This window comes from Mesoplodon bidens (genome assembly GCF_964165515.1).
Source record: "Mesoplodon bidens genome assembly, chromosome: 1".
In the NCBI taxonomy this organism is placed as follows: Eukaryota; Metazoa; Chordata; class Mammalia; order Artiodactyla; family Ziphiidae; genus Mesoplodon; species Mesoplodon bidens.
In genome coordinates this window covers 14,407,691-14,435,239 of record NC_138176.1, presented here as the reverse complement: position 1 = coordinate 14,435,239, position 27,549 = coordinate 14,407,691, and the positions used below count along the sequence as shown (strand labels likewise).

Sequence of the window (27,549 nt, the reverse complement as noted above, 5' to 3'; positions counted from 1 at the left end):
TGCGGCCTCTAATTACAGCAAATGTCCTCAGACAGGTTAGTGATTCTATCAAAGTGGCCAAACCTGGAGACCCACATTTTACAGATAATGCTGCATGAAGCCAGTTAATTCAGTGATTGAATTATTAAGTTAGAGCATCTATGACTTAATTTCATTGGCCATCAGCAAGGCCTTCTTCAAGTAAATTGACATCTGCTTTGCCATTCTGTCTTAAAACCAGAACAGTAGATTTGGTTCCATTTCATACAGAAAATGTGCTTTTGCAGTATGCAGAAGAACTCAGAAAAGAATAAAAATAAAATGCATTTAAAAAAAACTGTGTCCTCACTCTTTGCATGTGTGTTCAACAACAGTAGAGCTGGCTTCAAAGAGAAAAAAAAAAAAACCTCTCTGAATGAGATAGCTCCTGGCAGAGACCTTCCATGAACACTTTAAAAGAATGTGAAGGCTGCTATTTGTTCAGGCTAAATAAATATCAATTAAACCAAGGTGGTTAATGGCATCATTCTGATCTTCTGCATTGCTGATTTTTTGGTCTAGGTGTTAGATTCCCCAATTTGGATTGTGAAATTGTCTTTTTCTCTCTTTAATTCTGTCTGGTTTTGTTTCATACATTTTGAAGCTCTACTGTTGGGTGTATACACATTATGATTCTTAGGTCTTCTATTGAATTAATCACTTTTCTCATTATGATATCTCCTTCTTTGTGTCACCATTTAAAGTTTTGTTTTGAAATCTATCTTATCTGATATTAATGTAGTCACTTCAGCCCTCTTATGCTTACAGTTTGCATGGTGTATTTTTTTCATCTATTTACTTTCAACCTACCTGTGTCTTTACATTTAAAGAGTCTCCTGTAGACAGCATAGAGGTGGGACTATTTTTTTAAAAATCCATTCTGACCATTTCTGTCCTTTAATCATGTGTCCCTGAACACAATGTAATTGTTAATATAGTTGGATTTCAACCTATCATTTTATTTTTTGTTTTCTGCTTGATTCCTCTGGGGTTTTCTTTTTTGCTTATCTGTTCCTCCTTTCCTGCCTTTTGCAAGTATTTGAACACTTTACAGAATTCCATTTAATTTTAATTTTCCTGTTAGCTATTTATTCTTCTTTGTATTACTTATACAGTGGTTGCCCTAGAGATTACAATACACAGCTTTGACATTTTACAGTCCATTTACAGTTAATAATATAGCACATCACATAAAATACAGGAATCTGGCTGCTTTATAGCCCCACAACCAACCTTGTCCTTTAAGTTATAGTTGTTATAAATAATCTACCTACCCGTGCCATAAATCCCTCCATTGTTATAATTTTAAACAGTTAAAAGTTTATAAAGAAAATAAGAGGGAAAAGGCAAAAAACAAAACAAAATAAAACAGAAAACCACCGGTGTCTTTTGCATTTAGCCAGAGAGCTTACTTTTTCGGATGCTTTCCGTTCTTTCCTGGACCTTGGTTTCCATCTTCTCTCATTTCCTGTCAGCCTGGCTTGCGACAGAGCACAGCCCTGCCGGCCCCAGGAGACAAAACCCACGTACAGCCTATGCGCTCAGAACAGCCGACTCTGTACTGAAAGGCTGTGACTTCTCTAGCCATCCACAGGCCACAGCCCCCTTTGGGGGGAACCACGTGCACAGGGAGTTGAGTTGATCATCTGTCTCAGCTCTGAGTGTCCTGTCATCATTGGTCCTTGCAAGGTCCATTTCTTGGTTTATTTCCACTTTCCCACTTCATCCCAGATGCTCACTCCTCGGGCCCTTCTCTACAAAGGCACCCACTCTGAGGGGCTTAATACGGCCCCTTGAATAGGAATGAAACCTCCCAAATAAGTGGTGCTCTGTGTGCTTTTACTGAACTAACATGCAACCTTGTTATAGACCTTGCTCTCCTCCTGCTTCCCTCATACGCAAGACAGTAAAACCTGTGCACAGACACCCGGGGAATCCCATCCCATGGCGCTCCACCACGAGCTTCCTCCACATTTCAATTATTTATTCCCTAGTGGTGGAAACTGAGGTTGCCTCTAACTTCCCGCTGCCAACAGAAACACTGCGATGCCAACCCTAGTGCTTCCGCTTTAGGGATTTCCCCGAGTCGTAGACTGGGTCAGAGGGTGCATGCTGGCTTAATTCCACCAAGCACTCCTGATTGCTCTCCAGAAAGGCTGCACCTGCAGTCCCCACTCCACCCCCCCCCAAGGAAAGCATCCCCATTTCCTTACATCTTCACCAACATATGGCATTTACCCAACTTCCTAGTTGTTGCCAGTCCAATGGGTGTAGCGCTGCATCTCCCTCTCATTTTTTTTTTTTTTTTTTTTTTTTTTGTGGTACGCGGGCCTCTCACTGTTGTGGCCTCTCTCGCCGCGGAGTACAGGCTCCGGACGCGCAGGCCCAGCGGCCATGGCTCAGGGGCCCAGCCGCTCCGCGGCATGTGGGATCCTCCCGGACTGGGGCATGAACCCTTGTCCCCTGCATCGGCAGGCGGACCCCCAACCACTGCGCCACCAGGGAAGCCCCCCTCTCATTTTAATTGGCAGTTCTCTGATCACTAGTGGGTCTGAGTGTCTCTTCATGAGCTTGGGAGCCATTGGGGCTTCCTCTATCTACGAACAGCCTGCTCTACCCTGTGCCTGGCTCTCCACTGGGTACTCACCTCCTTTCTCTACCCACGTGTTAACCAGAGTATCAGGCTTTGCTGGCCCACGAACCATGTGTCTCTTCAGGATGCTATTGTTCATTTCTGCTCTGATCCTTTGTTTGCATTTCACAGCATAATGTCCAGGTCATAAGTTTGTTTTCATTATTTCCAAGTTCTCTGGTTGGGGGAGCACCTGAGGATTTTCCCCACAGACCAGCTACACCTCCCACGTATCAGCACTTTCACTTTCCCGAGGCCAGGGAACACCTAAAGTGTGAGCCTCTGCTATGTGCCAGGCACTATGCAAGGATCATCTCCCTTGATCCCCAAAACAACTCTGTCAGGGGGCCCTCTTAGCATGCTTGAGTGACAGATGAGAAACGGAGGCACATAAAAGTTAAGTAACATGCCCCAATTCACAGAATTGTAAAAGTGACCCAATCGGGATGCCATTCATAGCTTAAACTCATGTTTATCTCAGATAATGCCTATTTCAAATAACTGCTATGTTCCAGAAAGCTCCATGCCTTACCTTTCCTAAATATTGAAATTTAGTGAAAAAAAGTCAACCATGGTGGTACCTTTGTACCTTCCCAGTCCCTAGTGTTTGAAAAAGGTGGTTGAGTTCACCAGTCTGAGTGCCCAGGAAGAGCAAATAAATGTTGTGTTCACTAGGGGGCTTCCTCAAAGCCTGGTCCCAGAGGAGTGGCCTCTGGTGGGGGAGGTGTAACCTTTGCCTTCCAGCAACGGTGCTTCTCTCTCTGGTCCCCATGGCTCCGCCTCAGAAGGGAACCCGACTTACCCAGAGCACATCCTCTTCGCAGGTATTTAATGAGTATCAGCTGTGTTCTGGAACCTCAGTGATGACCAAGAAGAGTATCCCCAGTCCTGATAACCTAGGGAGACAGAGATAACTGATCACACTTATGTGAGTATTTTTCCTCATGGACAGACGTATTCTGGAGGAAGTAACAGTTCCATGAGGATTTATAAGAGAAGGGGACCTGTCTGATACTTGGGGGATGTCCATGAAAGTGTGGCTCCTCCTAAGAAGTGGCACTAGGGCTGGTAATGAAGAATGAGAAGGTGATAACTAGAAGAAGAAGAAGAGGAAGAAATTCCTAGGCAGAGTACGTGCAAAGGTCCTGAGGAACCAGAATGTGCAAAGGTCCTGAGGAACCAGTGTGGCTGGAGGGGAAAGGCAGGGGCTGAGTTGAATAAGAGGCTACAGAGTCCCAAAGTCCCAGATCAGGCAGGGCCTCCCAGGCTGGCTCCTTCAGGACCTGCTACTTCAGGACACTGGGTATGTATGAAGACTTCCCAAGCCATAGGAGACCCTCAATTTCCATATGTCCTGTATTTAAAAATTGATCTGGCTAAGATGGACCCAGGTAGGGACACGAGGATTCTCTTTTATCACCTCCCCCTTCAACAATCTCCCGTCTCTCAGTTGGTGAGGAAAGGCTTACCTCCCACCCAACCTGACTCCTACCATTTTACTGGGTTACATTGTTCTGAGGCATAAAAACAATATAGTTTCTCTTCTTCTAAGGCTCCAAAAATCCTCTCTCCACCCATCTCATTAGGTAATGCACTTCTAATACAGTGTTCCTTTTTGTGTTTAATATTTATCAAAATTCATATTATATGTCTGAGGCTTTATCATTTATATACTACTAATAATTGTTATAATAACACAATTTTAGAGAGAACCTTAGAAATTAGAACCTTATGGCCATAAGAAAATTTTAAAAAGCGAATGCATATTCATATATTTGTTGCAGTTCATATAATAGATAAGGTGGTGAATACTGGATTTAAATAATAAAAACATTACAGTTGGATAAAATTCTGTTGAAAGTGGAAAGAAAATATACTTTGAAGGCATAAAGGAAACAATGTAAATTTTTTGAGTGTTAAAGAGAAACTTGTTAGTATTTTAAAATATAATACGGTAGTTTTATAATTCATTGGGTACATTTAAAAGAGAGTTATAATGGTTTTATATATAAAGGTGAATTTACATAATATACCCCTAAACTATTAAAATGTATGATAAAAGAATATTTTAGATGTCAACTGAGAAATGTGTGAGGCATACCTATCTTTTTCTTTCTTTCTTTATTTATTATTTTATTTTATTTTATTTTTTGCTGTACGCGGGCCTCTCAATGTTGTGGCCTCTCCTGCTGCGGAGCACAGGCTCTGGACTCACAGGCTCAACGGCCATGGCTCACGGGCCCAGCCGCTCCGCGGCATGTGGCATCTTCCCGGACCGGGGCACGAACCCATGTCCCCTGCATCGGCAGGTGGACTCTCAACCACTGCGCCACCAGGGAAGCCCATCATACCTATCTTTTAAAAAACTCTTTGGGGGTGTCAACAAGAAGTTTGAAGACACTGTTATAGGCCATGGTGCTCTAGGGGTGGCGGCAGAGATCAGGCGGAGGGGGCACAGGGACTGGCATTTTCCCTAGTGCCATGTTCCTCCAGCTGGCTGGGCTGGAGTTGGTGTGGCTTCCTGTGTTCACTGTTGTGGTGTTGCTACCAGAATGTGTAAGCACCCCAAGGATGGGGATTTTGTCTCTTTGGGCCGTTAATGTCTCTCCAGTATCAACCATGGTGCCTGGCATGTACTAAAAGCTCAACAAATATTTGTTGGATGGATGAATGGTGGACGCCGACTCTCACTTTGGGCCAGGCACTGAGTTAAGCGATGACTGTGGATCCCCACTTAATCCTCACAACAACCCTGCAGTATGTCCAGTTGGCATCCCCACTGCAGAGATGGGGAAACTAAAGCACAGAGAGGATACATAATGTGCCCGAGGTCACCAATCAAGGACGTAGTGGACTGGGACCCAGGCATCCTGACAAGAGCCCTTACCCATGATGCCCCTCTGCCCAGGGGGCACAGGGGCAGGAGCTGTGTCTTTGTTCTGAAACTCCAGGCACTTTGGGGCACCCCATGAACGTGATACCCTTCACAGCCAGCTGAAACAGCTTCCTGCCATCTGTTCTCTCCTCCTAAGTGGTTTTCCTTCTCTCCTCCCTGTTTAATATTTAAGTTGCACATATCCTGGGATATCCCGGAGTCTGCATGTTCCTGACCTACTTACGTATCCAACCATTTTTCTCTCATCGGGGGCAGCACAGGGGGGTTTCGGGAAGGAAGTAAGGAGGTGCAGAGAGCCGGGAGCCCTACACATCACGCTGCTGCTCTAAGCAGTCTCCAGCTGACAAGGAAACATTAAGAAAACGAGGCCAGACTCTACTGCTGCGGCTGCAGCAGACAACGTTTATTCAGCGGATTTCCGAGAAAACAGCTCCTGCTTCTCCTGCCCCCAGAAGGGTCTTCAAAGCTCCAGCTCTGTCTGGGGCATGTCTGTTTGTTTCTCTTCTGTTTATAAAATGGAGGGACTTGGAAATCAAAGGCGGGCTGCTACCCCTTGGCAGTGAGGGTGACAGCTCCAGGTCAGCCACAAACAGGCACTTTGCCTGTTTCAACCATCTTTTTAACCAGAATCCCTGGGGAAAACGCTGCGGGGAGAGGACTACAGCACACAGGGCCTGGGGCAGCTGCCCCCTAAGCCCTTTTACTAAGGCGCCAGGCACTCACCTATTCTCCAGTGTCCCCTGCTCAGGGTGTCACGGTCCCATTTTATGAGAACTGGATTCAGGGCCTGGGGCCCTCAGAACCCCACTCTCACTGTGGGGTGACACTGAGAGATGTCCCCTTTCCCCGTTTCCACATCACCATCTGGAGGGTACCCGAGGACCCGATGGTCAAAGACTCCAAGTGGCACCCTGCATCATGATCCCGAGGTGGGAGAGGGGAGGGGTGGTGGGGTGCAGAGTGGCTTCTCCAGGAAAGAGATCGGTCCCTGGCTCCCAACACCCTAAGACCTCTTTCCCTGGCGCACTCACTAGCCTTCATGTTCTCACGGCCAATTGCAGGAACAGGGAGGCTCAAAGAGAGCTTTAGCGCCTAATTGGACCAGATGAAACCACTAATCCCTGACTCCTTCTCTTGGCCCCTGACCCTTCACCCCGGGATCCTTGACCCCTCGCCCTGCCGCTTTTGACATCCTCCCTCTGCGACCCATCCACTTCATCCGGACCCGGGTTCCCAGGGCTCGCGGCCAAGTGCAGGGACAGGGGCTCGGGTCTGCTCAGGACGGGGCGACCTTAGGATCCGGACTCAGAACCTGGTCGAGCACCTGGCGGGGAAAGGAAGGCGATGGCTACTCCGACGCAGTGACGGCGCGGGAGGGCGGAGGCCGGGGCGCCGCAGCCCCCCGCCCCCGCCGGCCCTGACGTCAGAGCCAGAGCCGGTAAACTGAGCGGCGGCCGCCGGGCGCTGGGGTGGAGACTGCGACCCGGAGCCGCCCGGACGGACGGAGCCCACGGCGACCGGGGCAGGCAGCCGCACACCACCCGAGGTAACGCCGACCCCGCTCCCTGCCCGCGGGGCTCGGCGCTGGGGACGGATCGCCGCCCGGGGCGCGGGGAAGAGCGGGGCCCGGCCGAGGGCAGGGGAAGCCCCCCGAGGCGCCGCGCGCGGGGCTCCAGGGCGTCCCGGGAAACCCGGGGCGCAGGACGCACAGTGCGCAGGGGTCCCGCGGCACTTTCCGAGCGCGCAGGGGGTGAAGTGGGACCCGCGGGGGCGGCGGAGAGCCGGGCGGCGCCCAGGATCCGGCCCAGACGGCGCTCGCGGGCGTTATTAACAAGGAGCGCAGGTGCCGGTGAGAACGCGCTCGCCGAAGGTAAGCCGAGGGTGGGACGCCCGGGACCATCCGGCGCCGCTCGGTGCGCGCCTCTCCCCGAGCGCCCCTTCGGCGGCCGGGCCGGGCGAAGTCTGGGGCCTGGGGTTGGGGGAGCCCCCAGCCCGGCAGAGCCCCTGACCGACCGCGCGCCGCGCCCGCAGCCGAGCCCCGGAGCCGAGCCCCGGAGCCATGGCCTTGAGCGAGCTGGCACTGCTCCGCTGGCTGCAGGAGAGCCGCCACTCGCGGAAGCTCATCCTGTTCATCGTGTTCCTCGCGCTGCTGCTGGACAACATGCTGCTCACCGTCGTGGGTACGTACGGACCGGGCGCCCTCCCCCCACCTCCCCGGGTACCCCTTCCCAGGGCGTCCCGCTTACCCGAGCGCGGTTCGGGAAAGTTGGAGAACACGTTTTGCAAAAATACATCCCCCAAGACTGCCTCGTCTAGGCTAGGAGCCGTGTTTGTGGCTTCGTTTTCCTGGCGGTCCGGTCAAAAAATGTGACAGCAGAGAAAACCCAGAACTTATGTTTCCTCCTGATAATTTTCTGCTTCCTCTTGTCACTTTCAACGCGATTAAAAAAATATCTATTAAGGAGGAGCAAGTCCCAGGATTCAAAATAATGTCATGATAATTATTATGCTACCCAGAAAGGTGGGTCAGTAATGTGGTCTATCATCTCAAGGAACAGGTCAAAATCCTTCCCTGCATAAAAGGAAGGGACATTTAAAGGCAGTGATTCCACAAATGGCTTGACATGGAGACATTACAGGACCCACATCAAGAGCAATTTTAACAGCATTGGTTTTCATCTTTTTCCTGTAATGGATTTTTGAAAAACTAAATAATTGACATCCAGTTCTCTTAATTAGCACCATTAACAGCGACAGATTTGACATGCTTTTCCTTAAAAATATCCCAATTTTTAATGAATAAAAAATGATTTTTTAAAGGGTTGTTTCCCTTCTCTCCATTTAAGGTTCTCTCTCGATGGTTTTCAGAACATCACACAGTCAGGGTTTCACTTCCAGGAATATCAGAGCTGGGGCGGGGGGCGCTCATCTGAGTTCAGTAACAAGGGCCCGAGTCCTCCTTTGTCTTGAATGCTCTGTGATGCACATGCCCAGAGCTTCCAGTACATCAGTTTTTCGTTTCCTCTACGAAAGTCTCAAGAAGTCTCAAATCTTCCAGGTTGTATGAAACATTGAAGCTTCCCACTCAAGTAATGGAAAGATGAAGTGGGCCTGCTGCAGAATTTCCGAATTATTACTTCCTGCAGGTTTATTCTTTTCTAAGACACCTAATGAAATTTAGATTTCTGTTTCCTTGATTCATTCACTTAAAGGTCTTTCTAGCCTCTTTCTGAGAAGCACTGGTTGACCCCAGGTCAGCGCTGATTAGACCTCAGACCGAATCTTGCTTTCCTAAAATATTCCTGTGAAGGAGCCCTGTAATGGGAAAGCCCACAAAGAACAGGGATCTCTGGGGTGGGTCAGGTCTGCACAGTAGCTGGCCCTGAGAGCTCTCACAGCCTCTGGGGCTTTGTTCGCAGAGCTGAGCAATGTGAAATTGTTCAGTGTCGGCACGGAGGTCCCATTCCCGAGGCAGACGTGCCACTTCTCTGGGCCTCACTTAGCGTTTGACAAGACCACGGTTTTGCTGGCTTTGGTCCCGGGCAGGGTTTCAGTGTAATCACCACTCTCCTGCTCTTGTTCCCAGTCCCCATCATCCCAAGTTACTTGTACAGCATCGAGCATGAGAAAGATGCTGTAGAAATCCAGACTGCGAAGCCAGTGCTCAAAGCCTCCACCTTCGGCGGCTTCCAGAACATCTTCTCCTATTATGACAACTCCACCGTGGTCGCCGGCAATAGCACCGGCAGCCTTCAGGGGGCGCTGCCGCATGAGACCACCACGCAGCGCACAGTGACTAACAGGTCCACTGCCCCTTCCGACTGTCCCAGTGAAGACAAAGACCTCCTGAATGAGAACGTGCAGGTCGGCCTGTTGTTTGCCTCGAAAGCCACCGTCCAGCTGCTCACCAACCCGTTCATAGGACTGTTGACCAACAGGTGGGTTATATCATTTTGGTCAAAAAGTTTGATATTTATATTGTTCCAGGTCACTTTCCCCTGGGATTTTGCTTCTCATTCATTGATCAGAATCTGGAAAACCAAAGCTGGGGAAAAAGTCAGTCTCCTTCGCCTTACGTTTCTGTCCTTAATCAGTAACGATTTCCCATTTGGTCTTCCTTTTCATTGCCACCATGACCATCCTTGTGAGATTGTATGTACCATGTGGCTTTCTCTTCTCTTGCACTTGTGGTCATGCACTTCCTAATAGACAGCTGAGGTGGCTTCCTTCAGGGCTGGCGTGCTCGGTGCTCGTGGGGATGGCCAGGTGGGGAACGTGGCACATGATCTGCAGTCCTGCTGCGTGTCCGAAACATCTCGCTGACACTGAGGTCCTAGGCAGTGTACCAGTCCTTCCCCTGCCACTCACTAAGCTGCATCCACATGCACAAAGGGAAGAGGCTTTTTTCCTGGATAATTCAAGCTGCCCAAACTAGCTTTATATTCATCTCAATGTTCTGGAGTCTTTTGGGACCCACATTATTTTGAATAACTGTTTACATTTCCATTGCTGGTGGCCATCCAGCAAGTATTTGCTCTTCTACAGCTGAGGCGGGCCAGCTGAGGGGAGGAGGTGTCAGCTGCAAAGAGTGGGAGCTGGTAGAGTGTGAGTGGTGGTGGGCCGCTATATGACCGTGTGACCCCAAAGGCAGCAATGTGAAAAATGGGGCGGTGCCCAGAGTCCTACCTGTGAACCAGGCCTAGTAGCAAGAACCAAGACAAGGACTAGATAAAAAAAGAGAATAAAAGAGGGGCGGGGTGAACTGAGGAGGGCGGGGCTGGGGGGACCCGGTGGGGCTGAGCTATAAGAGGCCCCATGTGCTAGATGAGAGAGGAGTGGGGCTTGTTTGGGGGGCACTTGGGAACCACTAGAGGTTCCAAAGCCAAGTTGCAGAGTCAGGGAGCTGAACGCAATTTTAAGCAGGTCAGCCCAGCACCCCCTGCAGGCTGGGAGCAGGGAGGTCTGTACATTTACCAGGCTTTGGCCTTGGGAAAGGTGGAGCAGGGCTGGCCAGGCCTTCTATTAAAATATTATTAAGCATTTCAAGATGGCAACAACAGAAGCGTTAAACCAGGCAGGGGACCCTTCTCAGAGCGGGGCCCACTCTGCGGGGTGGGAGGCCTGGGGCGTTGGCAGGGGCTCAGAGAGGGGATCCGCCCTCCTCCGCACGAGCTGTCCTCTGGCACGCAGGTTGCTGGCTATGTACTCACGGGGAGTCCGATGGAAGCACATTTTCAACTTCTGTGATTCGATTTTCCGCGCCGAGTAGGGCCATGGAATCCATTTTAACCGTCCCAGGCCACATCCAGCCTGCAGTTTGCTGTGTAGTGTTATCAGGCTGCTGCACAAAATGCTGAGCAAGTTAACGCAGGACGCCGGGCTGACTGGGAGCCCACCGAGAGGCACCATCACCACCGTGATGTTCGGCAGCTCCTCTCTTCTTCAGGAGGAAAACCAAACAGACCTTCATAGTTACAGGGTTTTCTTTCTTTTCTCCAGACTAAGAGCACTTCTTAAAATGCATCTGGTATAATTACAGAAAACAGCTCAGGGTTTTGTATTCTGAGAAAGCAAACAGCTCAAATACTACATGGGAAAATTGAGGACATTATTGTAATAACGCCTTGCCAATCACTTGGACGTGAATGTCACTAGCTGCACAGTGTAATACTTAGAAACTCGGCTGAAATGATGTGAGTGTTCCAGTCTTCCACACGTAAATGGCAAATGAAAAGCTTACAAAAATATCCCATTCTTGTTTTGAATGCTTCGCTTATGCTACCGGGCAGCAGCTTGTTTAAAACCAGTGAGACCTTTCCCCTAGTAAATACTCCAAATGCTTTGACATTGCAGCCACCTAAGGCTCATGTTTGGGGCTCCCAAAAAATTATCTGCCAAGAGAAAACAAATTTCCTTTAGTGACCTGTGAGATTTAGTCTATTGGTATGGTGTGTAATCCACTCTGGAACTTATTGAGGGCAAAATTTTAATCCCTAGCTGATTTCTCCCAGCTCTCCAGCAAATTTCAAAATAAACTTCATCTTCTCACGCTGCCTTGTAATGTGGAAATGCAAACAGGTTATAATATTGATGTAGGACAACAAACTCTGCTGTGCCTCCAAAATGATCATGATAAGTAATTTTTTCTAATATTTTCCAAGCCCAGTAGATATGAATTTGGGGACTTTCAGCATTTCTGGGCCCTCCACGGCTCTGCTCAGAGAAGTTAGAAATACGCTTCCCTCTACAGACTCTACCTTCGTGAGCCATTGCAAATAGCCTTCTGATGTAATTTGTGCCAGTCACATCCGCAATTACCAACAAGACGTGTGACTCACAGTTTCAGTGTTGTAAAGAAGTGAGTTTACAATAGCATTTTACACTTGGTTAATATGTTTCTGGTTAAAGAGTAGTTAAAACATGAAGCATCAGATCTTGAGGAGACTTTAGCAAAAGCTTTTGGGTCTGTCTTAGTATTTTTTTTTTTTTAAAGAAGATGTTGGGGGTAGGAGCTTATTAATTCATTAATTTATTTTTGCTCTGTTGCGTCTTCGTTTCTGTGCGAGGGCTTTCTCTAGTTGCGGCGAGCGGGGGCCACTCTTCATTGCGGTGCGCGGGCCTCTCACTATCACGGCCTCTCTTGTTGCGGAGCACAGGCTCCAGACGCGCAGGCTCAGTAGTTGTGGCTCACGGGCCTAGTTGCTCCGCGGCATGTGGGATCCTCCCAGACCAGGGCTTGAATCCGTGTCCCCTGCATTAGCAGGCAGACTCTCAACCACTGCGCCACCAGGGAAGCCCCGATCTTAGTATAGTATAGGCAAAAGGGTTTGGTACTCAGGAGGAGAAAGCATTTGTTCAGACACTCCGGCCAATGGCTTCCTTCCTTCCTGTTCTTTTCATCTGCTTACTGATACACAGTTTGTACCTTTGGCTACAAAATGTAAACAATGCAGGTCAAAATCTGCTTTTTTTGCATCTACTTGGGCTCTCCCTTGTGTGCCAGGCTGAATGAGGGAAGGTCCAAACAGTAAGTTGTTGGGTGCTATTTTAATTCAGTGGGAGGGAGTTTAGGAAAAATCAGCCTGATTTTTGGGACATGGATCCTCCCTCACCTCCCTGGCCCTAGAAAAATATCTTTTTCCAGCCCGTGATGTGAGCTGGTCCAACTTCCCAATGTCTCTGCAGTGCTTCTGATAGTGGGGAAAAGAAAGGCCTCCTGCATCCCCAAAGATGTGAGGGGAGCTCCATAGAGACAGGCTGGTTGGAGCCGCTCCTTTCTAAAGCTTCTCGCCATAAGTGGGACTCACTCTGCAATGAGATACCCAGCATCACACAGGTCATAATCCGAACCCCCATGTTACAACCTGGGGCCCCATAATTCATGGTCACGATGCTGCTGAGTGAGTGGCTTTGTGGTGACACAGGACGCAGGCTGCCTGTCTGTTTTAAATAGTGGATAAGATCTCATGCCAAAGCCTGAAAATAGAAAATGACAATTCTTGGGAAGCATTTAAATGCTCATTTGGCTGTTAATATGGTACAAGTAATTCCTGTTTCATTTACGCTTTGGGAACTATATTTTTACTGAATAAGATGTGACCAGATAGGGAGCAAAGGACCTTTTGATTTTGGCGAGTGTGGTGATCACATGTCCAGTAACGCACTTTCGAAAGCCTGTGAGTGCCTTGCTTGGTCTGATTGCCATCTTTTGAGGCTTGTGTGACTTATTTTATAATTCCAGTTTAAGTATTCATTTCATGATTGCAGTTGTGAGTAAAAGGGTGTAGAAGGACTTATACTAGCAACACCTGTTGTCCTTTGGCCCAGCAAGTGGATTTTAGACATACACACATAAAAGGAATGTTCCAGGCTGGTGAACAATGTGAAAACCACCTTTACATTTCTCTCTTCTGTAAGTCAGGTTAAGAACGAGGCATCATGGTCTTCACTTGCTTAACGTAAGGCTTACATAGTAGTTGCACCTTTAGACCCAGGATATTCCAAATGAAGCCGGCAGCTTGGGAAAGGGTTAACAGGGGTGGGGATGGTTCCCTCCTCGGCTTGTCATTGTGTTAGTGGCCTGCTTTTTATCAAGCCAGTGTCAGTGACTTAATTTATTTCCATAGTTACCTAGTATATTTGAAAGCCAGTTATTTTTCCTCACAAATCTTAGCTAACGTCTGAAAGACAGGGAGAAAGCCGCAGGGCTTGAAATCTCTACAAAATCTACTGTGGGTTTTTTTTTTTTTTTCCTTTAGCTTCAGGCAGCTGGTCTGAAGTGGGCTTTGTAGGAATAAGCAGTGACCTTTTCAAAAAGCTCCTCCGTGGACAGGGAAACCAGCTATTCTGGAAAGGGATTTCCCATCCTCGATGTCATCAGGGTGGTGGAGACGGTGTGCCAGCGTCTTTGCTTCAAAATCAGAAGAAGCTGGCCGTGGAATTGGGTACTTCCCACGGGAGCAAAGCCCTCACGTGACCTGTGTGTCGGTGAACACCCTGGAGAATAAGAAATCCAAGGCTCGCGTAATTCCCCACACACATCTGATAGCTGAAAAAGACAGACCCAGGGGCTAAACCTAAGAATTTTGTTTTATTTATGAAATGGTTGGCCACAAGCTTCCTAGTGTATCCTAGCAAATGTAAAATACCTTTCCATTTACTACTGCTCATCTTTTAGGAGGATGTTGAGGTACTTGAAATGGGAGGTGTCACCTCTTGTCTCATCTGGTGACAGTTTGTACCCTTCCCTGTCCCCTGTTCTCTGTCCTTGCTTTTGTCACTTACCACAGCAGAGGGAACCCAGGTCTTAGCAAGCCTGGGAAGAGAGCTTACATTAATCTCTGTGGCAAAGACAAACTAGTTAGTAGCATTAGAGAATAAGTACTGATTGCCAGTGACAATTTAGAGACATAGTGGGGTTTCTCTGCTGACTGGGTAGGGATATGTAATGAATGTAACTTTTATTGCTTTGCACATTTTTCTAGGATTCAAATATATGATTTTTATTTTTATTCAACTGGATTAACTGCTCCGTGATGCTCTGTGAAGATGACTGTGGGCCAGGATGACTCACGAGGGGGTGATAAAGGGATATTTGGTTAAAGGTTTGCCACATCAGACGTGGCTCTGCTTAGTAGCCCTTTACTTGAGATGGCATTGAATTGGGACAAGAGGCCAAATCAGACATTTATGACTAATGTCAGTTGGGGTTCTGTCCATTTAGGAGACATTGTGGGGAAGGAGAAAGGACAGTGGCGACCTGCCCATCACTCAGTGACCCTGGGGCCTTGAGCAAGTCTCCTGAGGTCGGTGTTCAGGGGGCCAGGGGAGTCTGAGAGCCAGGAGCTGCCCCTTGGGCCACAGTGGCCATGGGGCTGAGCTCCAGGGAAGGACGCTGCCCAGCACTTTCCACTGGGCAGCCCTGCCAGCGGCTTGGCCGATGTTGAAAGCATAGGGCACATGTGTCTGGTAACAAGAAGGAAGCAGCGGGAGCCCAGTGGCATCAGAGGCAATTGGCTTGCTTCACCTCTGAACCTCGGCTTTCTCATCCACGTTGGGGGTTTGGACTGGCCAGCCTTTGAATTTCCTTCTAGCTTTGCTGTTTGGCTATTCCCTTCATGCTTTATTAAAATCCCAAAGGAATTAAAAAAACAAAACAGTAGCTACAGCATTTTTAAAGAAAACACAGCACCTGGCCTTGGTAAAAAGAATCTTGCATAAGCACACAGCCCTGTGGGTACGGAGCCACCTGGTTTTAAAAGATACTGTGGACCCTGGGTTCCACTCAACCCATGTGAACCTCTGCTCTTGTGACTGGTGTCCCCACCAAAGTGTATGCTAGCAGGCCCTGCCACACCTTAGACACACGAGATATGCCCATTGCCCTGAATTTGGGGCAGCTCCCCAAGCCTCAATGTGGCCATCTGAAAATAGGGATAAAGCCAGCTGCCTCATGGAACTGTGGTGAGAATCACAGGTGACCCTTATAGTCTCTGGGAGTGCTAGAGCCTCCTGGTAAGAAGCAGCCCACCTCAGCTGTGTCCTGCCAGGTGACGTTGGCCATTGGCTGGGCTCTAGACTGGACATAATATTGCTGGTATTCCAATAGCTTTGACATATGTATGGTTTTCCAAGTAGGATGTTGAAAGGGATGAGAAGCCTGTGTTTATTCCAGGGCAGTCGTATGTCCATTCTTCCCCCAGACATGCAATAGTTGCTGAGATAATAAACTGCCTGTGAGTTCTCTGAGTTTCCTGGAAGTTTCCTTCATCAGGATCCAGCAGTGCCATGTTGGACCTGGTGTTGTGAACGGCTTTCTTTTCCTACATGAATAAGAGCACAGAGCACTCAGCTCGGTGTTAGTTGAGGCAGGAGAAGCTGTCATTTGATGGCATCTGAACTGCTGTTCAGAACTCTGGTATCCTTCCTAGTTCACAGGATTGGCTTCAAGCCCTGCGTTGTGAATTACAAGCTCATTTCAGGTCACAGTAGAGGAATCTTTGCCTGGGTTTGTGGGAGGGCGACTGCCTGAGAATGCTATGATTTTGTGATGCTGTTTGGTTTCTGGATGCACATGAAGCAGTAAAAAAAATTTGTAAGTGTGCCCAGAACTTTTAGAAGAGTTCTATTTAGAGCCACGTATGCCTTTTGGCATATACCTGAGGAGGTAGTTAAGTTTGCAAGGAAAAGTCCTGGACTGGATTGAATGGCCCTGAGTGAAATTAGCCCTAGGACATTAGACAAGTCATTTTTTTGTACCTCAGTTTCCTCATCTGTAAAATGGGGAGGTGGTCATCTGCCCTTATCAAATCATTGAGTTCGTGTGTAAGTGCTTGGAGAATGGAGTGTAACCTTAAGGTGAAGGTATTGTGTTATGATTTTTTTGTTCACGCCTGGAATAGAAGAGCCCTCCCAGGCTGTTTGACTGGGACTCGGGGTTCCTGTTCCTCATTTGGTTTCTCTACAGGATCTGGAGGGTCCAGGGCTGGAGGGAGATGATGCCTGGAGATGCTCAGGGCTGTTCTGGGCTGACACAGATCTCCTTTAGGGCAGTAGCTCAGCCAGTGCTGGCCCCTCTCAGGCCAGGTGTGGTGGGAGGGAAAGAAGCTGCCTTCACTCTCATGCCCTGTCCCTATGGCGGGGACCAACCTGCTTGCTTAATCTGCAGAAACAGAGAGGAAAAAAGGAAGAGAATGAGGGAGGAAACAAAATTTCTGAGGCACTTATTCTGTTCCGGATGCCCTGGTAGCAGTTTAACATCCATATCTCACTTCATACCCACTCCAGCTCTGGGAGGTGGGTGGTGGTCTTTCTACGGGGCTGAGGGGAGATTTGCCTGGGTTAAGTGGCAGGGCCAGGTGTCCAGGCAGGGGTGTGATGCCAGGAGGCCAAGGTCTCCCCACCTCGCCTGTCCTCCTGGTGGCAGAGCCCTGTACAGACAATGGTCTTACAGAGCAGACAGGATGTTGAATTTTTGCACAGAAAACAAGGTCTGTCTTTCTCAGCTGGCTTCACTGGGGTCAACGTGAAGACAGATCTGAAAACTTCCTTGCTTCCTAATGCCCCTTAGATGTAGTGCCATTGCGTCTGCTGCCCGTTGAATCACTTGATGACCTTTTACTAGAGTCATTTGATTGCAGCTGTCCCTTTGGGGAAGCTCTAGCAAAGACTATAATTAAAGACATTTTTACAAAATGGTGGAAACAGGGGCTGTGTATTTGAATGTGTTCTGGGTTACTTGCCAATATTTTATTAACATTTATTCCAGAGAAATTTCAGAATGGCAATCCGTAAATGTATTCACGTTCCAAGACAGTCAAACACAGAAAGGTCATATAGGAAGCACCAACTATATGAATTTTTAGAAAAGTTGACCAAACACTTATGCACCTGATCCCAAAGGGTAAGCAGGAGAGACTCGATATAAAGGCTTATAAAAATACAAAGCAGTCACCAGGTTTTCATTGTGGTTCTGTTTTGCAGAATCGGCTATCCAATTCCAATGTTCACGGGATTCTGCATCATGTTTATCTCAACAGTTAGTAAGTGTCTGATCTTTGCCTTCTGAGTGTGGGTCACTGGGTGGGCTCTGACCACCACCAGCTGGGAATTGAGAACACAGCCCAGGGGTGGGGGTGGGGGTGGGGGTGGGGGGTGTGTTTTGGCAACAACTGCAGAGAAGAGAGAAGTTGATAGGAGAGGTCTTCAGGGAGCAAAAGCACAGGGTGGTTAACACGGAAATACCCCATCGGGTTAAGGGAGGTCCCTGTTTGAGCTGATCTGGCCACAGCACCAGCGGGTCTACAGTGACCTGGCCCCTCTTTCCGCAGTGTTCGCCTTCTCCCGCAGTTACGTCTTCCTGCTGATCGCCAGGTCCCTGCAGGGCATCGGTTCCTCCTGCTCTTCTGTAGCTGGTAGGTGTGGAAACGCCTAAGTCAGTGCCCCGGGGCTTCCATCTGTTGGAGGGGCCACCGTCATTGCCCAGGCTGGCGGCCCTTTACAGAATGAGTTGGAATAATTCAGGGAATCTAGGTATTGGTGGTGGTGGTTGGTGGTTGGTTCTCAGAAAAGGTACCACCTTCTTGTTGGATGCTGCTTGGCCTTATGTTCTGTTGGTCTGGCAGGTGTGGGAAGACCACTGTCTGGGCTGGGGGTGGGGGAGGGCGAGTCATGATGGTTATTCTGTTGCTCCCAGAGCTTGGCTGTCACTGTTTCCTTTCCTGTTTAGGGATGGGCATGCTGGCCAGCGTGTACACAGATGACGAGGAGAGAGGCAATGCCATGGGGATCGCCCTGGGAGGCCTGGCCATGGGGGTCTTAGGTGGGTGAGGGCCACTGTGGGGGCCACCTGGGGGGAGGTGCCTATCTGGCATTGGACAGTGAGCCCCCTTTCACACTACTGTCCTCTGTTTCTTCCCTAATTTCATGGAGCCTTTGAAAAATGGTGGGAAGAGTCCTGACTTGGGAGGACCTGGATTCCCCAGACTTCCCTCCTGGGCCCAGATGTAAATCCAAGTCTTGAACAGGATGGTCTGCCAAGGCCCTTCCTCTTGAACATTCTCTGAGTTACCACCCACCTGAGAACCTTCCCACTTTCTGAGCCTGCCTCCTCCACCTGCCCTGGCTGAGCTCCCAGACCAGGTGCAAACACCTTCCCTGAGAGATCCAGGTCCTCTCCCTTTTCTGTTACATTCCTGGCCTTCATCTGGGACATTCCTGGCCTTCATCTGGGAGCCCACAGTCCCTGTCTGTCCTGCTGTGTCATGACCATGAAGTCTTCACTGGTCTATTTTCCTGTGCACTTCTGTTGGGTCTTATTTCCTCTGACCTTTACGTTGGGAGTGATTCCACGTCTCAGGTGTGAAGCCACTTGGAGGAAGTTGCCAGGGCAACTTAACAGTCCTGAACAGAATGTAGGGTGGCCACCCCACGCAGTGTTTCAAACAAAGTAGAGGAAGAAACGCAAGATGGTTCTAGAGCAGGGGGCGGTCATCAGTCCCCGACCCCGCACTGGCCCTTCTCTCTCTTCCTTGCAGTGGGCCCCCCCTTTGGGAGTGTGCTGTACGAGTTTGTGGGGAAGACAGCTCCGTTCCTGGTGCTGGCTGCCCTGGTGCTCTTGGATGGAGGTGAGTGAGTCCACGTGGACCCCGTGGCCGTGACCTCGGGGGCCCTGAGCTTGGCACCCCTGTGGGCAGGTGCTGGGGGCCACACCTCTTCTTTTTTTCTCCTGTAGCTATTCAGCTCTTCGTGCTCCAGCCATCCCGGGTGCAGCCGGAGGTGAGTGGCGGGGCGAGGCGGGCGCTGTGGTGGCCGCGTGGCCTCTTCTAACCCCTGTTGTCCCGACAGAGCCAGAAGGGGACGCCGCTGACCACCCTGCTGAGGGACCCGTACATCATCATCGCTGCAGGTGGGGCTCCCCCAGCACCCCTGGTTCTTCCCAGCCAGGCAGGGGTGGGTGGGTGGTGAGGACCAGCGTTCATTTTGCTGCTGGAAACGTTGGGCTGTAGAAAAACATAGAAGGCCCAAAGTGGTTACACGTCAGAAGAAATGGTTTTCTTCTGTCATTAATTTCTGACGCAGCCAAGCTCCTTTGTTGTTCTTCGTCTGGGGCAAAGATGCCTGAGTCACAGAGACTCCCTGCACAGAGGATTGTTTTGGGCTAACCTTGCTCACTGTGTTTGTGTCAGAGGCTGTCGTCGTTTGGCCTTGAACTTCTGGAATGGGTCCATGGCCTCCCTGCCGGTGCCTTAGGTGGGTGCTCTGATTCACCTTGGCATCTGTGAATAGAGACTGACAGCAGGGCCCCAGAGGGCCCAGGGGTGCCTCTCTTTCTGCAGAGGGCATCCTGCGCAGCGGCGGACAGGCGGCTGGAAGACACCTTTGGGTTCTTGGCCGAGATGGGCTCAAAGGATGCCCTGGGGTTCTGTGGCTCTTGGGGAGGATAATGGGCTGCATCCATCCAAGCAGCGGACCTCCCAAGAGCACCCCAGTGACACAGGCCTGGAGCTGCCTCGTGAGGGGCTAGCCTTACGCGGCCTGGGCCTGGACACAGTGGTCAGCAGTGGCCCTCAGCATCAGGCTGGAGAGGGCATCCATGCAGTGTGGCCTCAGGCCCGGTCAGGGTTCCCTCCAGGTAGGGGTAGGTGTGTCTAAGCAGCAGTTACAGACACTAGGGCTGGGGGGAGCCTGGGTGAGGTGAGGCACGCCCCGCCTGAGGGCATTCAGATTCAGCCGCTTTCAAAACCCTGACTGCTTTTGTTAAGGTGTATACTGCTGGGTTTGGCCCAGGGCGACACATAAGGGGCCTTGGTCTAGACCTTGTCTGTCATGCCTGTTGACCAAAGGGTTATAAGCCTGGTGTGGTGACCTCCTCATGCAGGGGGACCTCGCTGTGCCCCCAGCAAGACACAGGGAACATTCCAGAGCTGAGATTCCCCTGGAGCCCTGGCTGTCTGAGCTGGGGGGTGAGGACATGTGTGGTGAGAGATGGGGGCCCAGAGATGCGAGTCCCTGCACCTTGGGGCACACGTGTGGGCAGGCTGTGCTGCTTGGACCGTCACTGTCTCACCCCGACCCACCCTTGGAGGAAATATAGAAATCCAGCCAGCACGCAGTGTCAGGCTGTCGGCAGGTCCGGGCAGCCTGGATGGTGGGGTGTGGGGTGGAGCTGGGGGGCAGACGGTGTCTCGTTTGTACCGCTGGGGTTTAGTTTACAGAGGCGACTGAGTGACAAGATGACATGGAGAGATTAATACCACCAAAGGATGATTTTATTACTTATGTTTCTGGAGAAAAGGGGGCATGCCACGTCGCTCAGGGCCACATGGGGAGGTACCAGTTTTGGTCAGGAGGCAGAAAGGGGCAAGGGGAAGACCCAGGCCAGAACCTAGGCATTTGCATGAGAAAGTGGAGTTTCCATGGGAAAGGTAGGGGAGGGTAAGCAGTTTAGCATTGGCTAGTTTAAATAATTCCAGTCTGGGTGTTCTCCCCAGTTGCCTGGGTGGATTTAGGGCAGGAGATACTGGTGAGGTGGGTGAGAGTTAGATAAAGCAGGGACTCAGAGTATGGGTTCCGGATCACAGGGGAGACGTGAACAACTCTGGTTGTTAGTTTAGCCCTGTAATTAACATCAAATAGACAAATACAGAGTTTAAGAAAACACGGAATAGGTGGGTGAGGGGAGTCCAGCCATTTCAGCATCATTTTTATGTTCTGTCTTTAAATGCTACAAAGAATGAAAAAATCTTTCATCGTATGTAAACACCTTAATTATGATCGCACAATGTTCTTTGAATCAGGAGTCTAGCAAATTAGAGTTTCCACCACACACAGCACAGGAAGCTCTCAGAACAATGGGGACAGCAATGTGTGTTTTTTTCCAGGTGGTTCTACATTTACAAAGCGTTCTGGTTAACACAGTGATAATGGATATTTGCATGGATACCCTATAGGTATAGCTGGTTTAACAAAACTCCCTCAACAGCATATTTGCACTGAATACACTTGAATTTTGGGCAACCAAGGGCATCTTTAGAAATATCTATGTTTGTTATACCGTGAAACATAGGTGTAGGAGCCTCAGGTTGCCTGAGTCTGTGTATGGTCAGCCTGAGCTGCTGAGTAGCCTCAAGCAAGTTACTTCATTAATAAAGTGGAACTCCATTTCTTCATTAATAAATTGGGACTCCATTTCTTCATTAATAAATTGGGAAGGTTAAACACACTGATCACTAAGCTTCCCTCCACTTCCACAGTTTACGACTCTGGGATTCTAGTTGTTTTAAGTAATAATAATAATTTAAAAAGCAACACTCCCCGCTATCCCTTTGACCTGTTATTTGTCTTTTTCTTACAAACGTAGATGTTCTGGGTATCTGAGCTGATTGTTCTGGCTGTGGGCACATGGGATTGAACTGTGTTTGGAGAGACCCCAAACAGAAGGATGCTAACCTTCTTTCTCCCTTAAAGGGTCCATCTGCTTTGCAAACATGGGGATTGCCATGCTGGAGCCAGCCCTGCCCATCTGGATGATGGAGACCATGTGTTCCCACAAGTGGCAGCTGGGTAAGACTGGGCCGTGAGCTTCTGGTTCTAGACTGTTTGTCCCCAGGTTGGGTCTCATTATTGTAGTCCTGCCGAGCTGCCGGTAGCAGGGTGATAAAGTGATTGTTTCCGTTTGTCACTTGATGGGGTCAGTGCTTAGGTTAGCAATGAGCTTTGGGGTTTGTTTTGGCTCCAGTGTTTGTATCATCCCTGATAGAGGCATAATTAATATCAAGGCGTCAGACCTGGGCAGAAATGAGAGATGAAAAATACATTCAGCATTTCCTCACACTTCTGAACTGGACAAGTTATATTAAATATATGTGGACAGTAATAAAAGTTATGGGAAAGAGAACAGCAAACGTAGTTTTATTTTTTTAATGGAAGTATAGTTGATTTACAGTGTTATGTTAGTTTCTGATGTACAGCAAAGTGATTCAGTTATACATACATATACGTATTCTTTTTCATATTCTTTTCCATTATGGTTTATTACAGGATATTGAATCTAGTTCCCTGTGCTATACAGTAGGACCTTGTTGTTTATCTATTTTATATATAGTAGTTTGTATCTGCTAATCCCAAACTCCTAATTTATCCCTCCCCCCGCCTTCCCTGTTTGGTAACCATAGGTTTATCTTCTAGGTGTGTGAGTCTGTTTCCTAAATAAGTTCATTTGTGTCATATTTTAGATTCTACATGTAAGTGGTATCATATGCTATTTGTTTTTCTCTGTCTGACTTACTTCACTTAGTATGATAATCTCTAGGTCCATCTGTGTTGCTGCAAATGGCATTATTTCATTCTTTGTAATGGCTGAGTAGTATTCCATTGTGTATATGTACCACATCTTCGTTATCCATTACAAACTCTGTTTTTAAGAGGATGAATTTTTGAAAGTATTTTTTATTTAGAAAGTAATTCATGCTTATTGTTAAAAAAATCAAAGTACAGGGACTGAGGAAGTAAAAATTGTAAAAATCTCATATTCATCTTTCCCCCTCTCCCAGCCCAGTCCTCTGTGACATTCATTGTTAATAGTTCTGTGTGTCTTTTCCTCGATTGTTCTGCATTGATCACCATCTTTGTGAAATGCCTGAAAACCCAACCCATGCGGAATCTTGCCATTTACACACTGTGTGACCTCTTGTTTTTCTATGTTTCTGTGTCAGAATGGGTAGATTTACTTTTCACAATTAACTAAATTTTAATTTTTGATCAAAGTTACACATGTACACAATTTTTGAGTTAAATACGTTATAAAAATCATAATGAAAAGACAGCAGTCTTTGGCCCATGCCTCCTCATCTCCAAATCTCTTCCTCAGATTTGCTCACCTTCAACTCTTATAGTTGTTTCTTCTGCTAATTTCCTTTATGTCTCTAAATAATGTGTACACTCCTGTTTTTTGATTTTCCAATTTCTGACGTTGTCCACCAGCTTCCTAATACAGTAGATGAGGATTTAATGCCATTATTGCTTTACCTGAAAATATCAACCAACCAACTCACATGCTTTCTCACCCTGTGTTCTCCTAAAACAATTGTATTACAGGTTTTGGTTAGATTGGCATTCAGTATTGACATTATTGTGAATATGTAAATATTATTCAAAGACGAGCTCTGTAGGGTTCTGTGATTATTTCCTTTCTTTTTTACAAACTTCTTGTTTTTCCTGGTGTTAGTAATTGTGGTGTCTTTCTATTTTCTTAATTTTCTGTGTAGCATTTATGAATATATCCCTCAAAGTCTTTTGCAGAGATGAAAGACCCTCTAAATATGGACAAGCACATCCACAGACGTAACCTTTCTGTGTTTTTGCTTGTTTGTGGACATCTGTCCCACATCACTCTGACTTCCTGCTCCAGTCTAGAGTGGTTCCCTAGGCCATCCAGAGATTTGCCTCTTCTAATATCTGGGCATCTTCTTTGCCTCTCTTCTGTTTCCTGTATCCTCCTCTCTCCTGTGTTCCTCTCTTTTGGTTTACTTTCTCATTATGCTGGAACCCGTCCTCCAGCAGCTTCCTGAGAGGGGGTGCACGGCAGGTAAAGTTCTCTGGGATCCTGCTTATCAGCAACATCTTTATCCATACCTCAACTTTATCCTGAGTTTGGTTGACTTAGTCTGTTTGGGTATATAATTCTTGGTTGGAAATCCTTTTCCTTCAGAGTCTTGAGGCCAGGGTTGCTGTTGTCTTCGGGCATGCAGGGTTGCTGTTGAGGAGGCCAGTGTCCTCATTCCCCATCTTCCTCTCTAGGTTATGAGCATCCACAATGCTGATTTGCAGGGAGTCTTTTCCTCCACTGTGCTGGGCACTTGCTTGGTCAGCCTCTTCATTTGGGAAATCCCTTCTTTCAGTTCTGGGAGACCTTTTTGTATTATTTCTTTAATCCCCCCGCCTTCCATTTTCTTTCTTCTCTTTTCTGGTACTCAGGTTGGTTGGATGTTGGGGCCTCTATGTTTTGTACTTTTAATTTCTTAGTTTGCCTTCCCTTATTTCCACTGATTTCTTCATCCTCCTCCTCTAAAGTCTGTTGAACTTTTACAGTTGGTGGCATCGTATCACACTTTTGAAGAGCCCTTTCCCATTTACCCTAAGGGGTTTTGTGTATGTGTGGGGCGGTGGAGGGATGTGGAAATGATCCCCTTTACCATTCAGTAGGAAGCCTTCTCTTCACCTCCCATTTCAGCCTCTCGTGACATCCCTGGTCTCCATGCTGCCTGGGGTCCCTGAACCTTTTCAGTTGTTTCTCTGAAGAAACCCTCTCCTGCTAGGCGAACCACTGAGGGCTGGGGGGTCCAACTGCTCTCTTTCTGGTTGACAGCCTCCGCCCTCAGCCTTACGTTCACAGTACCTGGAGCCTTCAGTTCCTTAATTTTCTGGGTTCTGAGGCACAGAGGTCTTGCTGCTTCTGCCCGCTCCGTGAGCAGGTGGAAGGTTCCAGCGCTCTGGGCTGTGTCCCTCTCTGCTCTCCCTCCCCTTGCTCCTCCCTCTCGTTGCTTTTTCCCCTTTCATTTTGCCTCTCCTTGGGCAGAGAGGGGGAGGGTCTATAGTTTTCTTTTATTCCTTTACTAAAATTTAAATGGAATTTAGAGTGGGAACAGAGAAGAGCTCGTAGATTCAGTCTGCCCTGTTTAACTGGAAACCCATCATTCCTTCTGCTCTGATTGCCTTTTATTCCATGTTAAGGTTATACCATACATTTTCAACCTGTCCTCATTGCTGGACATCTAGGTTCATTCCAGTTTTGCCATCAGAAACCATACCGCAGTGAAGTATCCTTTCCACGTATTCCTGCGCATGTTTGGAAGTACATATATCTGTAGGGCAAATTCCTAAACTTAAACTGGCATTTTGATATTTGGTAGCATTGCACTAACACGGGTATTATCAATCTTTTCTAATCGAGTGTGTGAGAAATGGGGTTTCTCTTTTTTAACATCTTTATTGGAGTATAATTGCTTTACAATGGTGTGTTAGTTTCTCCTTTATAACAAAGTGAATCAGTTATACAAATACATCTGTTCCCATATCCCCTCCCTCTTGCGTCTCCCTCCCTCCCACCCTCCCTATCCCACCCCTCTAGGTGGTCACAAACCACCGAGCTGATCTCCCTGTGCTATGTGGCTGCTTCCCACTATCTATCTACCTTACGTTTGGTAGTGTATATATGTCCATGCCACTCTCTCACTTTGTCACAGCTTACCCTTCCCCCTCCCCATATCCTCAAGTCCATTCTCTCGTAGGTCTGTGTCTTTATTCCCGTCCTAGCGCTAGGCTCTTCATGACATTTCTTTTTTTTTAGATTCCATATATATGTGTTAGCATACAGTATTTGTTTTTCTCTTTCTGACTTACTTCACTCTGTAAGACAGACTCCAGGTCCATCCACCTCACTACAAATAACTCAATTTTGTTTCTTTTTATGGCTGAGTAATATTCCATTGTATATATGTGCCACATCTTCTTTATCCATTCATCTGTTGCTGGACACTTAGGTTGCTTCCATGTCCTGGCTATTGTAAACAGAGCTGCAGTGAACATTTTGGTACATGACTCTTTTTGAATTATGGTTTTCTCAGGGTATATGCCCAGTAGTGGGGTTGCTGGGTCGTATGGTAATTCTATTTGTAGGTTTTTTTTGTTTTTTTTTTGCGGTACATGGGCCTCTCACTGTTGTGGCCTCTCCCGTTGAGGAGCACAGGCTCCGGACACACAGGATCAGCGGCCATGGCTCACAGGCCTAGCCGCTCCGCGGCATGTGGGATCCTCCCGGACCAGGGCACGAACCCATGTCCCCTGCATCGGCAGGCGGACTCTCAACCACTGCACCACCAGGGAAGCCCCTATTTGTAGTTTTTTAAGGAACCTCCATGCTGTTCTCCATAGTGGCTGTATCAATTTACATTCCCACCAACAGTGCAAGAGTGTTCCGTTTTCTCCACACCCTCTCCGGCATTTATTGTTTCTAGATTGTTTGATGATGGCCATTCTGACCGGTGTGAGATGAGATATCTCATTGTAGTTTTGATTTGCATTTCTCTAACGATTAATGATGTTGAGCATTCTTTCATGTGTTTGTTGGCAATCTGTATGGGGTCTCATTTTGATTTAGTTTTACAAATCCTTTGTGAGTGAAATTGAGCACCTTTTCATATGTTTATTATCCATATCTATTCCCTTTACTGTGAACTTATTAATATCCTTTATCCATTTTTTGTATTGAGTTTTGTCCTTTTTTAAAAATTGATTTTAAGTGTTCTTTGTATGTTATTAATCCTTTATCAGATGTTTTGCAAATATTGCCCTTTGTTGTGTGTCTTTTGACTTTATAGGTGGGATTTTATTTTACTTTATTTTAAATTTTTTACCACTTGGAACATTCATAATGCTCTGAGTCAGATTTAGCAAGCTTCCCCTTTACATCATTGTCATTTCAAGTCAGGCTCAGGAAGGCCTTTCCCATGCCAAGATTATTTTTTCACTATGTTTTCCTCCAGTAAATTTGTGATTTATTTTTTACATTAACTCTTGGATTTACACGGAATTCATTTTGCTATAAGGTGTGTGATAGGGATGTGGTGTTACTGTTTTCTTTATGGCTGGTCAGCCCTACAGCCAGGAGCCCTAGGAGTCCATCTGGTATTTCCCACGTCTGTCATGCTGGAAATGATCGTGTGTTCTTGGGTCTGTTTCTGGATTTCTCTCTTGTGTTCCATGTGTCTGCTTGTATTCCTGTGTCAATACTCTCCTATTTAATTAGCTTGAGAATACTGCTTAGTACATGGAAGGCTAGTCCCTGCACACACACATTTCTTTAAGAATTTATCAGTTGTCCTTTCTGGAGGTTTACTTTCTTTTCATCGTTCTCTCACCTTAAACACTGTGAGCTTCAGATGGACACTCTCAGTTCTGAGTAAGCCCACTTGTTAGCGCCCCCACCCTTCCTCAGGTGAACTTG

The 27,549-nt window shown here is 47.7% G+C and overlaps 1 protein-coding gene across 1 annotated transcript in view; it reads left to right on the top strand.

Moving 5' to 3' along the window:
• The first annotated feature begins 7,402 nt into the window (after positions 1 to 7,402).
• Positions 7,403 to 27,549, top strand: part of SLC18A2 (solute carrier family 18 member A2) — a 37,563-nt gene continuing 17,416 nt past the window's right edge. Inside the window, exons 1-9 of the mRNA XM_081234209.1 lie at positions 7,403 to 7,726; positions 9,133 to 9,484; positions 17,529 to 17,587; positions 17,876 to 17,959; positions 18,274 to 18,366; positions 19,082 to 19,171; positions 19,279 to 19,322; positions 19,392 to 19,452; positions 22,014 to 22,109. Coding sequence (XP_081090335.1) covers positions 7,606 to 7,726; positions 9,133 to 9,484; positions 17,529 to 17,587; positions 17,876 to 17,959; positions 18,274 to 18,366; positions 19,082 to 19,171; positions 19,279 to 19,322; positions 19,392 to 19,452; positions 22,014 to 22,109 — 1,000 coding nt within the window. The 5' untranslated portion in view covers positions 7,403 to 7,605. The remainder of the gene's footprint in view (positions 7,727 to 9,132; positions 9,485 to 17,528; positions 17,588 to 17,875; positions 17,960 to 18,273; positions 18,367 to 19,081; positions 19,172 to 19,278; positions 19,323 to 19,391; positions 19,453 to 22,013; positions 22,110 to 27,549) is intronic.